This window comes from Achroia grisella, unplaced genomic scaffold, assembly GCF_030625045.1.
Source record: "Achroia grisella isolate CSIRO2021 unplaced genomic scaffold, CSIRO_AGI_Agris_v1 utg567, whole genome shotgun sequence".
NCBI lineage: Eukaryota > Metazoa > Arthropoda > Insecta > Lepidoptera > Pyralidae > Achroia > Achroia grisella.
Window position 1 is genome coordinate 1,562,316 of NW_026712947.1, and position 17,065 is coordinate 1,579,380.

The following is a 17,065-nucleotide window of genomic DNA, read 5'->3' on the forward strand; positions in this document are numbered from 1 at the left end:
AAAATAATATTTTTTACAATTTTTGTCTATCGGTCTGTTTGTTCCGGCTAATCTCTTAAATAACTGGACCGATTCCGACGGGACTTTTTTTGCCTGTAACTGATGTTATAAGGAGTAACTTAAGCTACTTTTATTTTTGAAAAATAAAGTTAAATTCTACGTGGCCGAAGTCCCAGGTATAGCGAGTCATACATAAAAAATAATAGGATATTATTAGATGTTATAACAAATATGAGTAGTCAGTTGTGTACGTAACATTTTAGAAGCGATAGATAAGAATTGTGTAAGTGTCAATATCATTATAATGTGTGGTCACTTATATCGGTCATAGAAATCATGAGATAAAACTTGATCCCTGCATTGTATGATGACATGTAGAACATTGATGTCTTCGTTCAAATTCAAAAATCTAAATATATATAACTCAAAGGTGACTGACATAGTGATCTATCAACGCACAGCCCAAACCACTGGACGGATCGGGCTGAAATTTGACATGCAGGTAGATGTTATGACGTAGGCATTCGCTAAGAAAGGATTTTTATTAATTCTACCCCCAAGGGGACAAAATAGGAGATGAAAATTAGTATGAAAGTTTGTCAATTTCAAACCGATCGGGCTGAGACTTTGCATGCATAAAGCTACTATGACGTAGGCATCCCCTAAGAAAGAATTTTGATAAATTAACGCGATCGAAGCCGCAGGCAAAAGCTAGTCATTTATATATGCAGGTCAATTCATGTATTGAATAAACCATCGCTGCGCTAACTGGTAGGGTAAAAACATATATTTTGGTATTTTGACTGCCTTGGTGATCTAGCGGTTTAGCCGCTTTACTTCCGATGGTCGCGGGTTCGATTACAGTTACTCCCACGGCTCATATGTACATTTGGCGGTTTAGCACACCGCGGTACTTCCGATGGTCGCGGATTTCTTTTCCTTGCATGGCACAAACATTTGTATTCATGACTATGATTGTTTGTATCGGTCTGGGTGTTTTTTATGTGTGTTATGTATATACATTAATATACATAGAAAACACTGAGACCTGATATAAATAAATACATAGATAATTTTTTTTATATATACATATATACAGTGGACCCGCGGTTATCCGACAAACGTTTTGCAGGGCAGTGTCGGACCATCAAATTTGTCGGATTATAGAGTCCGTAATTTTTTACAATAGAGTAACTTGTAATCCGACAAATTACAGATCCATTGATAAGATTCTATGTTATACATATATGTCAGTATGTATATGCACTCTGAAGTATATTGTCAAAAAAATATTCAATAATAAATAATAGATCATGTCAGATTACAAGGTGGGCCGGATAAGACAGGGGCCGGATAACCGCGGGTTCACTGTATTTAAAAAAATTAAGTATTTATATCAGTTGTCTAGTACTTATAACATAAGCTACGCTTAGCTTGGGACTAGATGGCGCAGTGTTAATTACCCAGAGGTATATATATATATAGTGATAACAGTTTACATAATAATAAAGTTACATAAATAGTATAAATAGTATATATATAATACGTGACACGATTCTATTGGTTTATCTTGTTTTAATTCGGCGGAGTTCAAAGTACATACATATTTGTATGACATATATATATTTTCCTATATCTTTGAGTTAAGCCTACAGATAATAAAGTAACCTTTGGATAAATCACTAACATTAACCGATGACGTTTTTTTATGTAATCGTAATGCCAGACAAGCATACGGCCCACCTTATGTAAGTAAACGTCGACTAGGTACATGAACAGTATCACGGGTATTACGTTATCATGTAACGATCATGATATCATGTTCATTTACGTTGATAAAATACCGCAATAGTTTTCTCATCTTATACACACATATAAAATTCTCGTTAACCGATTTTGATGAATTTTTATACGTATATTCGGTAGATCTAATTGTGTCGAATATGTTCATATCTATTTTTATACCCCTAAGTGATAATGGAGGCCCACCTCGAAATTATTTTTGGATTTTTTTTATAATTTTTAGGGGTGAATTTTTGTTTTTTTTTTTTATAATTTTTAAGGGTGATAATTTGAGAGTGTACTTCTAATTCACCCCTAAAAATTATAAAAAAAATCCATTTGCCTCGGTTTTGCACGGGTGTACGTGTATTATATATAAACCGTGCTCTAGAATCACTCTATCTTTTAAAAAAACCGCTTCAAAATTCGTTGCGTAGTTTTAAAGATTTACGCACACATACGGACGGAGGGACATCGACAGCGACTTTATACTATGTAATAATGATATAATAATAATCTTAGGACAATTCACACAGCGCCATCTAGATCTAAGTTAACCTAGCTAAAGCTTGTGTTATGGGTTCTAGACAACTGATACAAATACATAGATATTTTTTCTTTCATAAAGACATACATATTATACATAGAAAACACCTAAACCCATACAAACAATCATACTCATGAATACAAATCTTTGTGCCGTGACAGGAATCGAACCCGCGATCATCGGACGTAAAGCGGTGTGCTACACCACTAGACCACCGAGGCCGATATACATACTCATACTTTCGGTTATTTCTATAATAATTAGATTAGTAAACAAGTGCTGTAACAAGTCAAGTGAAGTCACTATTGAGGATAAAATTAAATAAAGTAAATACTTAGGTATGACATCGACGTATATTTCGTTCTTTGAACTGACACAAGTGCAAATATGCTCTTTTAGGGGGAATGGTATTAGAAATAGAAATAGAAATATTCTTTCTTCAAATAAACTAAATATGTTGTTATTAAATATAAGTGAATCAAAATTTCTTTAAAAGAGCAATACACAAAACCGATACGATATTGAAACCTTCAAGAAAAGAGCTTATTCCTTTTTAAAAGGCCGACAACGTCTTGCTATTTTCCTGGTGTTGCGGGTGTTCATGGGCGGCGGTAATCATTTACCATCAGGTGAGCCGCATGCTCGTTTGTCCCTTGTGTTATAGAAAAAAAAAACAAGTTTCTTGCTTATTCTTCTTGTGATGAATCTGCATTTTTTTTTATACTACTATGGTGGCAATCATACGGCCCATCTGATGGTAAATGGTTACGTAGCCTATGAACGCCTGAAACACCAGGGGTATCACGTGCGCGTTGCCGACCCTTAAGAAACCTTAATATACCCTTCTTGAAAAACCCCATGCTGTAGTCTCGTGGGAAAACCTCGGCAGGAAGTTCATTCCACAATCTAAGTGTACGCGGGAGGAAACTCCTCTGAAACCGCACTGTTCGGGACCAGTTAGGTTCCAGTGTGTGGGGATGAATTCCCTGTCGATGGCGAGCGGTGCGGTGGTATAAGGTGGCTGTCGGCATCATGTCGAACAATTCCTCAGAACACAGTCCGTTGTATAATCGGTAGAACACACAAAACATGCATTCCGAATAAGCGGCAGAATAAAAAAACTTGACTATTCATAAGTGCTTATATTAAGTTTATTTGAGTAAAGATTATTTCTATTTCTATTTATGAGCACTTTTGAATAGTCACAATTTTTGTATTCTACCACTCATTCTGAACGCAGACTTCACCAGAAGAATGAGCAGGTAACTTGTGCGTTGCTCTTTTGAATAAATGTTGTGATTGTTAGTTATATGGACTAACTAGCTTTTGCCCGCGGCTTCGCTCGCGTTAATTTATCCCCTTAGGGGTGGAATTTATCAAAATCCTTTCTTAGGGGACGCCTACGTCATAGTAGCTTTATGCATTCAAAGTCTCAGCCCGATCGGTTTAAAAATGACAAAGTTTCATACAAACTTTCATCCCCTATTTTGTCCCCTTGGGGGTAGAATTAATCAAAATCCTTTCTTAGCTGATGCCTACGTCATAACATCTACCTGCATGTCAAATTTCAGCCCGATCCGTCCAGTGGTTTGGGGTGTGCGTTGATAGATCACTATGTCAGTCACCTTTGAGTTATATATATTTAGACTAGCTGTTCCCGCGACGTCATCCACATGGACTTTAACTTTATTTTTCTAAATTTAATAATTTTTCTAAAATAAAAGTATCCATGGATTTTTCATAGCGTCTCTATATATAGCTGTTAGAAAATGACACTATGAATAATAGCAAACAATGTTACATCATTTTTAAAACTCATGTTCTAGGTACATATATGTAACTTATGTTTATGTTTTTTATAACTATTTATAGGAATTTAATACACTTAATATGTTTTTATTTTTCGCGACAATTGTTTCGACTTTATCCGGAAATATTCTTCAGAGTGACGCATTCGTCATAGCGTTTTGACGAAAACATATACATATATATATAATACAAGACTTTTCAAAGAAATAACGAAAAGGTTAGTCGACATCACAGAAGACCGAAGAGCTGGCAGCTACCTTGGACAAAGAATTAGTCTAGCTATTCAAAGAGGGAACGCTGCCAGTATCTTCGGAACGTTGCCTAAAGGGACCCCTTTTAATAATATATTTTAGTCATCAGATAAGATCCAATATATATATATATACTGGGTTGACTGGAAGGATCTCTTCCAGACAACCCAGTATATAAGAGGGAAGGGAATTGTTAGCAATGGAACTGGTAACTCCTATTGCTAGCAATGTCCCATGTAAGGTCGACCTCCACGCGGTTGACCTCCTCTTGGTGAATATGTCACGATGGGCTAACTGACCTGACCTCATGCTCATCTTATCATCCTCCACTGGTACCCCGCCAGCATAAACCGTTAGCGCAGGCGGGTGCACCATTCCATTATCATCCACAAAAAAAACCCAGTATGTATTCAAATCAATTCAAAAATTCAAAACATCTTTATTCATGTAGATCTATTACAGACTCTATAATATGTCAAATCTACCATCAGTTCGGAATACATACGGTACATATTTACAATAATACTATTTCATTTAAATTCAAATTTAAGAGAATAGAGTGACCACCAGCATATGCTATATAAAAAAAAATCAATAAATCTAATCAGAAATAAAAAAAAATAGTGAAAACTGTGTATTTTAACAATAAAATATAATTTCTAAAGTAAAACTATATTTAATGAAAACTATTTATTTTAAATAAGTTATTAAAATTTTTGATAATAAAAAATAAACTGTAATAAAATGTATTAGTTCTGCAATTATTTTTATTTAATTAAATAAATTTAATTGCTAAACAATTTGAATAATTACACAATTAAAAGAAAAATACAGAAACAATATTATTTTCACTTGTAAAATATCATACTTAATTTTAAAGCATAAAAACTATATTATAAAATACGTACCTTTTAAAAATAAAACTTTTTATAGACCACAAACACTTTAAATTGATAAAAAAAAAGTTTTAAAACAATAAACGCGCGGTGTACATGAGTAAAGCACTTGTACAGAGAGAGGACTCGCTAGCGCTCTCGTCTGCACCACTGAACAGCCGGCACTTATTTAAACTATATAAAGTTTATACTATATAAAGCAAATGACCCTGTACAGGTTTCACATGTCGACTCGTAGCATAGTATTATTTGTTAAACAAAAATCATTTGAATATTGTCAATGATAGACTATGTGTTACATAAGTGGAGCTTATTGCCGTTATCGACTTTAAAAAAGGAGTACATAAGTTCACGATTCGTTGATTTTTTACGTCTTTGGGAATTTTTGGGACGGGAATTGATTTTAAGTTTTACTAGCTATTGCATGCGACTTCGTCTGCGTTTCCGTGGTTTTTCGTAAAATATGTAGCTGTCTTTCCTCGCGGTTCAGTGGTGGTGTGCTATTTCCCTTCACTGCTCTGCTCCTATTGATCGTAGCGTGATGAAAAGTATACCATAATCTGCCCGGGAGTATGAAGAATAATTGTACCAAGTTTCGTTAAAATCCGTCGAGTAGTTTTTGTTTCTATAACGAACATACAGACAGACAGAAAAAAAAATTACTGATTGCATTTTTGGCATCAGTATCGATCACTAGTCACCCCCTGATAGATATTTTGGAAATATATTTCATGTACAGAATTGACCTCTCTACAGATTAAGTATAATAATAATAATAGAAGATAGATAACGGTAATAATAATAAAAAATAATATTTATAATAATATTTCAGGACAAATCACACAGCGCCATCTAGTCCCAAGCTAAGCAGAGCTTGTATAATTTTATTTATTTATTAAAATATATATAACTCAAAGGTGACTGACATAGTGATCTATCAACGCAACTCAAACCACTGGACGTATCGGGCTGAAATATGACATGCAGGTAGATGTTATGATGTAGGCATCCGCCAAGAAAGGATTTTGATTAATTCTACCCCCAAGGGGATAAAATAGGGGATGAAAGTTTGTATGAAACTTTGTCAATTTTTAACCGATCGAGCTGAGACTTTGCATGCTAGCTTTGTGCATGCAAAGACTATGACGTAGGCATCTCCTAAGAAGGGATTTTGATAAATTCCACCCCTTAGGGCACAAATTAACGCGAGCGTAGCCGCGGGCAAAAGCTAGTTAAAATATCAAACATCCATATTAGTAAACAACATATAAAACTATGTTTTATATGCTGAGTTGTTTTGACGACCTCGGTGGTCCGCTTTACGTCCGATGGTCGCGGGTTCGATTCCTCGCACGGCACAAACACATATTCATGAGTATGATTGTTGGTATCGGTCTGGGTGTTTTCTATGTATAATATTTATGTATTTACGAAAAATAAATCTATGTACTTGTATCAGTTATCTAGTACCCGTAATACAAGCTTTAGATAGCCTAACTTGGGTCTAGATGGCGCTGTGTGAATTGTCCTGAGATTATTATTATCCTGAGATTATGTTAGTAACTTATAATATACAGAATATTAGTAACTTTTAATAATTATAGGAGCCAACAGAATGTCAGCGCTGCAGACTTATCTGTAGCTTCATGCTGAGTTGGTTGCCTCTTCATCATTACGACATTGCATTATCTAATTTGTAAACTTTATTTCTATTTATAAAATGTATCTCATGTGCTATGTGTTTGTAATTGTTGAATAAAGAATTTATCTATCTATCTACAGATACAGAGATATATACTTAATTTACATATCTGTGTCCACGTCTAGCAGCACTGGGTCCACAATGCAACGATATCCAGTGCCTCTGGAGCGGATAATCAGATATATTTGCAACAGTTGTTAGGATGCTGTGTGCGCTCCCCCGAATTCTACACATCAGTGCAGCTCTTTTGCGCATTATTGCTTGAAACCCGTCTACCCTTATTATGGTCATTAGTAGTCGTTACTACTAAATACATATATACTTTTTTTAGTAAATACACACTTAATATATATAGAAAACGCCCAAAGCTATACAAACATATGAAATGAAGTGAAGTGAAGTGAAGTGAAGCGAAGCGAAGCGAAGCGAAGTGAAGTGAAGTGAGAACATATTTGAATTATTCTATTTTATTCTTTATACAATTCAATTAAAGTTGCATCTTATACATTTATTATTATTATAGAAAGTAATAAAATTATATTACCTAAATGCCGTCTACTCAAAGTTAGTAATTCATTTTATGTTAATTGCGTAAGATTCTATAATAAACTGCCAGAATCTACGCTAAATCTGACAGAGAGGCAATTCAAATTTTATATTAAACAAATGTTATGTAAAGAAGCTTATTATAGGATAGATGAATTTATAGATGATAGCAATATATAGCAAGTATAATTTTATTTGCGGACAACGTTATAGTTTATTTTTCATACTGCTTTCTTGATATATGATAGCGTAGCGGCTTTTGTATTGATTGCCGCATGCATCCTCATGTAAAGTGCGAATACATTAACTACCATATAGTAATTTTTGTAGCTGTGACGTGGTCGAGTGGAATGAGTAGTCATGCTCGCTAAAATATCCAGACATGTGGCGACGCCGCGGCGTGGTGGGCCGGGTCATTGGGCTCCCTAAAATGTGGTCGAGCGCTGTGATGGCTGGCTCATCCGTCATACTCGTGAAGGAGTGCTGTTTGTAGGGACTGGTCTGCTCTTATCACTACGACTCATTTAATCTTATTGTGTTTTTATATTTGAGCCTAAATAAATTAGTGCTGGTTTGTAGTTTGTATTCACACGTTTCGACTTGTAAAATGTGAACTTACAAGGATTGTTTAAAAGAGCAACACACAAGTTTCTTGCTTATTCTTCTTGTGATGAGACAGCTTTCCGTATAAGCGGTAGATTTAAAAAAAATGTTGACTATTCAAAAGTGCTTAAATTAAGTTTATTTGAATAAATGATTTTCTATTCAATTCTATTCTATTATTTTTATAAAACTATCATATATTAATTAGGAATGTTAAAATTATGCCAAGTTCGTATTGTCAATATATTATGTTTTCTAATAATTATAGTTCAACATCGTTTGTATAATCACTTATTGTATAGCAACATTTGTCAACTAATAAATTCAATAATTGTATTTTAAATTGTGTCGATGGCAATTCCTTTAAAGGGGTCGGTAATTTGTTGTATATCCGGATAGCCATAACAACTTGTTTTATATAGCTCCGTTAACATTATAGGCAATATTAGCTTATTTGGATATCTTCCATGATAATTGTCAACATTATTACAATACTTTTCAAATAAATAAGTATGTGTTTTCACAAAGTTACATGTTTCATAAATATATAAGCAAGGTAGAGTTAGCAATTTCAGCTTTTTAAAATACGGTACACAGCTAGTTCTGGGTGTGAGTTTGTTTATAGCACGAATAGAAATAGAAATAATCTTTATTCAAATAAACTCATTACAAGCACTTTTGAATAGTCATATTTTGATTCTACCACTCATTCGGAATGCAGATTCATCACAAGAAGAACGAGCAAGAAACTTGTGTGTTGCTCTTTTTAATAGATTTTTTTATATAAATAATTACAGTATAACAAGTAAGAGGCATGCGATAATCAACATAGAAATCGCTACGCACTCATTATTAGTGTAATTAGATAATATTGTCAGTGCTATGGATTTAAAGTTTTTCTATAAAAACATTATTATCGTTAACGAATTCATCAATTTTATAGTAAGCTTTTTTGCAAAGGAACTGTTTTATTTGACATTTAAATCTTTTTTCTGGCAGATTTATAACAGACAATACATTGCTTCTGTGCTATAAATGCTCTTTCCAGTCCTGTTGAATTTCCCCATACTAAAATGCCGTATCTAAGATTGGAAGCAACATATCTATGATACGCCAATAAAGCAGTTCTTTCATCAGCTATATTTACAAGACGCTATAAGACATAGGAAAAACTATTTATTTTACTGTTTAGGTTTTTTATAGTCAAGAATATAAATGTAGTCCAAACATTGCGAGGAATCAAACCTGCGTTACATATTATGAACCTTCCTCTTGAATGAATCTATCCGTTTAAAAGAAACGAGCCACAGGGGCGGCGACTATGTTTTATACTATACTAGCTACTGGCCCCGGCTTCGCGCGGGTATAAGCGGCAGAACTAAGTCGACTCGCCAATTTAGTAATATGAGCACCCCATTGCAACTTGGAATCTAATGTAGAAATACAGTATCGTCAACAAAATTAATTAATTAATTTCCGATCGTGTTGCAATTCTATTTAAAAATTGCAAATACCTGGCAACATTGGTAATGTCAAATGTCTCCGGGAAAAACAGATTATATTTACTTGGTTTGGCAGTAAACACGTAACAGATAGTCTCAAGTTCGCATTAATTAATTTACTATAAAATTAATTTATAAGATGTATACAATATAAACATTATGACATAAATATTATGAAATTTAGAATTTATTACGCGCGAGCAATGCCACGCGCGTTTTATTGTTTTTAACCGACTTTAAAAACGAATGGCTTCCACTTCCACCGTATTTTTGTATACTTTACGTGGTACATTTCTAATTCTTTGTTTCTAACCGACTTTATAATTATAGATATAGATTTTTTTTTAAATACATACATAATATTATGTATGTGTTAAAAAAAATACACAGGCATAAACAATCCAACTTATGAATACAAATGTTTGTACCGTGCGAAGAATCGAACCCGCGACTACCGGAAGTAAAGCGTTGTTTTATACCGATATAAAAACAAAAATACAATTATATTAGTCAAGTCAAACAAAATACAATACGTGTTGTATGTTTATATGTTTATACAGGTAAAATAAAATGCAATACAGGTACAAAAAAACAGTATGAGTAACGTAGTGTGTGTGCATAGCCCATACGCGGTGTTCGGATTAATACCAGCTGCTGAGTTTCACCACCGTACCACCCGCCAGAAACTGAAATACCATCCTGATCATCTGGATGAATGGCGGTCTTCCACAGTACGGTTTTCTAGAAACTTTTTGCCTCGCACATTGTGGAATCACCTTCCAGCAATGGTATTTCCGAACCGATACAATATTGAAACCTTCAAGAAAAGAGCTTATTCCTTTTTAAAAGGCCGACAACGTACTTGCAATTCCCCTGGTGTTGCGGGTGCTCATGGGCGGCGGTATTCACTTACCATCAGGTGAGCCGCATGCACGTTTGCTGTGTGTTATAAAAAAAAAAAATACGCAAAAAGGCAGCACCTCAGTGTATTGTTTACTGCGTACAAGCAGCAAACCACTGATATTCAGGAACTGCCTAGAGATATACGCCATTTCATTTCATTTACCTTCTCTCTATATAAATGCATTTATATATATATTTATATACTGTTATATGAATATTTCTGTCTGGAAACCATCGTGATAATTTCTTGGTCAATTTGGGCTAATTGACCTGACCTCATGTTTATCTTATAATAATAATAATAATAATAATAATAATAGCTTTAATAGGCCTTTCAAAGTCCAACCCCGCGTCCGAGCTGATCATCTAGCTCACGTGAAAGGCGGTCACGCGTATATATAAAACCTACGCGGCCAAAGGGGCCATGGCAATTATAAAGATGGCGAGTAAAAATAAAGAAAACGGAATAGGGTCGCTGCCCGGGGGCCGCCGGGGCACGTCTACAACTGGCGGTAGGCGTGACAGAATGCAAGCCAGCCGACCGGCCACACCACCTGGCCGGTCCGACCCCTTGCCATCGACATCAGCTGGCTTGGCACCGGCAGGGCCGTCACAGGCCCAGCAATCGGCGCCCGCCACTGGTGGTACACGTCGCATGAGATGGCCGAGAGCCATGAATGAAGACCTCATGCGAGCGTTCTACAGGGCTACAGGGACGGAAACAGGCAGAACAGGATACAGGGCAGTAATGCACCGCGAGTTTCTGCGTCTTTTACCGGAGCTAATCGTCTCGGAACAGAACCTAGCCGATAGAGTTCGGTACATACAGCGCTCTGGTATGTTTAGCGCAACCGAACTCGAACGATTGCGAAGTGAAGTTGTTCCAGAAGCAGACCCCACGACCGTGGAGCAACCCATCTCAGACGTGCTACCTAACGTAGAGATGGTTGCCGAAAGGCCTTCAGAAGCGGATGCGGACGGAACAACTTCCCAGGATATAGAGCATATGAGGAGCATACTAGAAGGGGCGATTCTAGAGATCCGAAGAACTCCCCTTGAAGAGAGACCGAAGCTTCCCCGGCTACATCCAAATGTGGCGACGCGGGATGCCATTGAGGCCGCAAATGGACTGCTGCCTCAATACCTTGAGGGCAGCGGTGACCTGGGAGAGACGAGTTCAATCCTCTTTGCCGCTGCATTGGCAGTATGCCGATATACTAGCGCAAAAATGCCCCGGGCTGGACGTAATATCCAAAGGGATAATGCGAAACCAGCCTGGAAAAGAAGGATTGAGCGACGGATCACCCAGGCCAGGGTCCTCATTGGCAGACTGCTCTGCTTCAGAGAGGGCAATACACGCCCGAGAATTATGCGCTCCGTAAAAAAGGCCTTTGCTGGGACAGGTGTACGTCTGTTCCAGCCGGACTTCGGACAAAAACTTACGGAGCGTATAGACGACCTGAAGCAAAAGGTCGCTGCATGGGGGAAGCGACTCCGACGGTACTCTGAGAGGGTCGAGAGGTATCAACAGAATCGTCTCTTTATGAGTGATCAACGGAAGTTTTATAGAAACTTGGAGCGCCCAAAACTACAGCCCACAGGACAAAGACCCGAAACAGCCAATTTCGTCGCCTTCTGGCGACAGCTGTGGTCTGAACCTGTGGAACATGAGGAGGGCGCATGGATGCACGGTGTTGAGGAAGCATGTGCTCGAATAACACCGATGAACGTCATTGCCATTACGCAGGAGGACGTGGTTGCTGCGATCCGTCGGGCTCCGAACTGGAAAAGTCCGGGAATCGACGGATTACAGCACTACTGGTTAAAGGCGTTCTCGGCCAGCCATGCAACCTTAGCCGTGCAATTCCAGAGTGCCCTCGAAAACAGGGCGCTCCCGAACTTCCTTACAACCGGGATCACTCATTTAGCTCCTAAGACGGACGATACTGCGGATCCATCTAAATATCGCCCCATAACTTGTCTTACGACAATATACAAGACGTTAACATCTGTTCTGAGCGCTAAGATCTCTCGTCATGTGTACGAAAACAAGATCCTATCTAGCGCTCAGAACGGATGCAGGGGCGGTAGCCGCGGATCGAAGGAGCTTCTCCTCATTGATGCTGTCGCTGGCCAAGTGGTTAAGCGGAACCGTCGGAATTTCTCCGCTGCTTGGATAGACTATAAAAAGGCGTTCGATTCCGTGCCCCACTCATGGCTTCGGAGGATACTCGAGCTGTACAAGATCGACGGTACGGTTCGGGTGTTCCTGGAGACATGCATGGGGCAATGGACGACGATCCTGTCTATCCAGGGCGAGCGATTAACGGATACCGCTGACCGGATTGAGATTAAGAGGGGAATATTCCAGGGCGATTGTTTGAGTCCACTTTGGTTTTGCCTGTCCCTGAATCCTCTCAGTACTTTACTGGAGAATTCGGGGACTGGATTTCAGTATCGGAGAGGAGGTACACGAGTGTCTCACCTTCTGTACATGGATGACTTGAAACTACTAGCTCCGAGTGTCGAACGCCTGACGGAGCTGTTAACTATTGTAAACGATTATAGCAGCTCTGTTAGGATGGCACTCGGAATAGACAAGTGCGCGGTTCTCCATGTGCAGAGGGGACGGGTCAATCAAACTGAAGGGATCGTTACAGATCCCTCCAACATCAAAACCCTCTCCGACGCTGAAACATACCGGTATCTGGGCATGTCACAAAACATCGGTGTGAGGGAGACGGATATGAAACAGTCAATCCGTGAGGAATTTTTTGCGCGCCTTACAAGAGTACTGAAAAGTTCCTTGTCGGGTGCCAATAAGATCCGAGCATATAACGGCTGGGTCATACCCGTACTCCTTTACACTTTTGGCGTGCTCAGATGGTCTCAAACCGAACTCGAAGCCCTGGATCGGAAAGTCCGCACAACTATGACCCTCCATAGAATGCATCACCCGAAATCGTCAGTCATGAGGCTGTACATCCCGCGGAAGGCTGGTGGTCGAGGCTTGTTAAGCGTTAAGACCATGCACAACCGCGAGATTGACAGCCTCAGGACATATTTTCTGGAGAAAAGAGACGAGGGTTTGCATAGAGAGGTCATAGAATGTGATAAAGGATTCACCCCTCTTTCTCTGGCTAAAGAGGACTGGCGAAAACCCGAAGTCCTGGGTACCTCTCAGCGGGAGGCCGTGTGGAAAGAGAAGGAGTTGCACGGAAGGTTCTTCAAAGCCCTTCACGGGCCGTACGTCAACACGAAGACCTCCGTGCACTGGCTACAGTTCGGTGATCTCTTCGGAGAGACCGAGGGTTTTGTCTGTGCAATACAGGATCAGGTGGTTAAGACGAACAATTACCGAAAGCACATTCTGAAGGATGGCACTGAGGACATCTGTCGGGCATGTCGCCATCCCGGAGAGTCACTCAGACATGTGCTTTCGGGTTGTTCAGCTCTTGCCAACACTGAGTACTTGCACAGACACAACCAGGTAGCCAAAATACTCCATCAAGAACTAGCTCTGAAGTACGGCCTCGCGAATGAGAGGTTGCCGTACTATAAGTACGAGCCCCAGCCGGTCCTCGAAAGCGGCAGCGTCAAGCTCTACTGGGACCGATCCATCATCACGGACAGGACCGTTCTTGCGAACAAACCTGATATCGTGGTGATGGATCGGGCACTTTCGAGGGTGTTTTTGGTGGACATCACCATACCGCATGACGAGAACCTCGTGAAAGCCGAAACTGAGAAAAAGAGAAAGTACCTCGACCTGGCTCACGAGGTGACCGAAATGTGGGGGTGATGTCCACCGAAATCATTCCAATCGTTATGTCGGTGAACGGTCTTATCCCAACCAGTCTGGAACAACATCTCAGACGGTTGGGATTCCGGGGCGGTTCACTCCCGGGAAAGATGCAGAAAGCGGTGCTGTTAGATTCTGCCCGCATTGTACGCCGATTTCTGTCCCTGGGGCCCTGAACCCCCCGGCCGACTGTGCTTCTACCGGGGGTATGTTGCCATCTCCTCTCCTTAAGAGGGGAGATGAGAATTTTTGGGAAAAAAAAAAAATAATAATAATAGGGAATGAGAGGTTGCCGTACTATAAGTACGAGCCCCAGCCGGTCCTCGAAAGCGACAGCGTCAAGCTCTACTGGGACCGATCCATCATCACGGACAGGACCGTTCTTGCGAACAAACCTGATATCGTGGTGATGGATCGGGCACTTTCGAGGGTGTTTTTGGTGGACATCACCATACCGCATGACGAGAACCTCGTGAAAGCCGAAACTGAAAAAAAGAGAAAGTATCTCGACCTGACTCACGAGGTGACCGAAATGTGGGGGGTGATGTCCACCGAAATCATTCCAATCGTTATGTCTGTGAACGGTCTTATCCCAACCAGTCTGGAACAACATCTCAGACGGTTGGGATTCCAGGGCGGCTCGCTCCCGGGAAAGATGCAGAAAGCGGTGCTGTTAGATTCTGCCCGCATTGTAGGCCGGTTTCTCTCCCTGGGGCCCTGAACCCCGGCCGACTGTGCTTCTGCCGGGGGTATGTTGCACTCTCCTCTACTTAAGAGGGGAGATGGATTTTTTGGGAAAAAAAATAATAATAATAAACTCTTTATTGTGCACATAGAAGAAATACAATAAGAAAAAAAAAATCATCGTCCACTGATGCCCCGTCAGCGTAAACCGTGAGCGCAGGTGGGTGCACTGCACATTAGCATCCATCAAAAAATATATCCTATAGTATAGTCTACTTTTGAATCCCAGAGACTAAATTGACAGGTAAATGTCAAAATTTCAAATAATGTTACCACCTATAGTGTTGTACCTACGGAGTAGTGGTGTACCTGCGATACCGGTTTGTTTAATCGGAAACTTTTATTTTAACATTAGTTTTAAAATTTTAAATGACGTTTCCACGACAGACTTTTAAAATTCACGTACATATACTAGTGTTTCCTTTACTGTTGTAATATACAGCATAAAAATACATTTTTGAAGTTTCAGTACAACTAATAATTTTTGCAGTATTAGTTTGTAACGTTTTTTTTCCTTTCGAACAGTTAACTATTTTAAATAGGTGTGTTTTAAATGTGTTATGATATATGACACTATAAAAAAAGTTTTATAAAAAGTCTTTATTTTAGTGAAAAATAAAAAAATCTAACAACCATATATTTAATAATTTTGTTTGAAATAAATACCCACACATTATTTCTGAATGACCTATAAAAATGTATAATTAATATTGATTTCCGATTATGCTTCAACCCTATTTAAAAAATGTAAAAACTTGGCAACATTGTTACTGTCAAATTTGTAACCGGTATTAAAAAACAAACTATAATTATTCACATTGTAATGATAGAAACCACAGACAACGTTACTCTTGAAATTGAAACTTATTACACATAAAGTAACTTAATAATTGTAGCGAACTCCTATGCGATATGTTTTTATACTATTTTTAAATTTTATAATAATGTGCTCATGGGCGGCGGTAATCACTTACCATCAGGTGAGCCGCATGCTCGTTTGTCCCGTTTTATAAAAAAGATAAGATATATAAACTATTCATATTATTCTATCTCGGTAAACAATACCACTATGTGATTTGTTATTATTATTGTAAGTTACGACATATTAAGGTTTCTCTATTTGTTATTTTAATAAATATTATTCGTGTTAGCCGGAAGTGTGGAAGAGTAAGGACGAGGCCGGATGTCAAAAAACCTCATAACTGACGTTAGTATTCTAACAAATTTACATTATTTTAAATATATAATAGCACTTCCGGTGATTCACGTGTTCGTTCATTCTTAATCATTACATAGTGTAAAACAAACTCACTGTCGCTATATGCTTAAATCTTTAAAACTACGTAACGGATTTTGAAGCTGTTTTTATTTATTTTTGTTTATTATAGCAGAGCACAGCGACAGAAAGCTATGGAAAGGGCTATGCTTGGAGTTTCTCTGAGTAATCAAATGCGTAACAAAGTAATTGGCCAGAGAACTAGAGTTACTGACATAGCTCTTCGTATTTGCAAGTTGAATGTTCTAGAGCGGAGACCGCGAATTGGCAAACGTAGTGTAGGACGCTCCGTGGCTAGGTGAAGTCGATATACGTAGGGTTGCGGGTAAAAACGGAAAGAGAAGGGCTGAAGGTCGTGCCCAGTGGCGTGCCTTAAGAGAGGCCTATGTCCAGCAGTGGACTGCAGTGGGCTGATAATGATCAAACATGATCAAAATTGACCATCGGAAGTATAGCGGTATGCTAATCCACTATACAACCGACACCGATCAAATGGAGTCTTAGAAATATGAACAAACCGTATAAATTTTTATTACAAGTATCTGTATGTGCAGGGATGAAAGGTTTTTGTATTAATAAAATTATTTATACAAGTTTATTAGGATCAAAGACCTAAGATTTTATTATCTGGCATATAAACATAGATATAAATACAAAGAATTAATAGTGAAATGGACAGGTCATAACACTAATAATAACTAA

At 38.5% G+C, this 17,065-nt stretch overlaps 1 protein-coding gene across 1 annotated transcript; it reads left to right on the forward strand.

Annotated features, from left to right (window-relative positions):
* The first annotated feature begins 10,980 nt into the window (after window positions 1–10,980).
* Window positions 10,981–16,665, forward strand: LOC131848640 (uncharacterized). Its single transcript, XM_059198562.1, has 2 exons — window positions 10,981–13,961; window positions 16,476–16,665. Exons 1-2 carry the CDS (start codon window positions 10,981–10,983, stop codon window positions 16,663–16,665), a joined length of 3,171 nt encoding a protein of 1,056 aa, XP_059054545.1.
* Window positions 16,666–17,065: the final 400 nt, after the last annotated feature.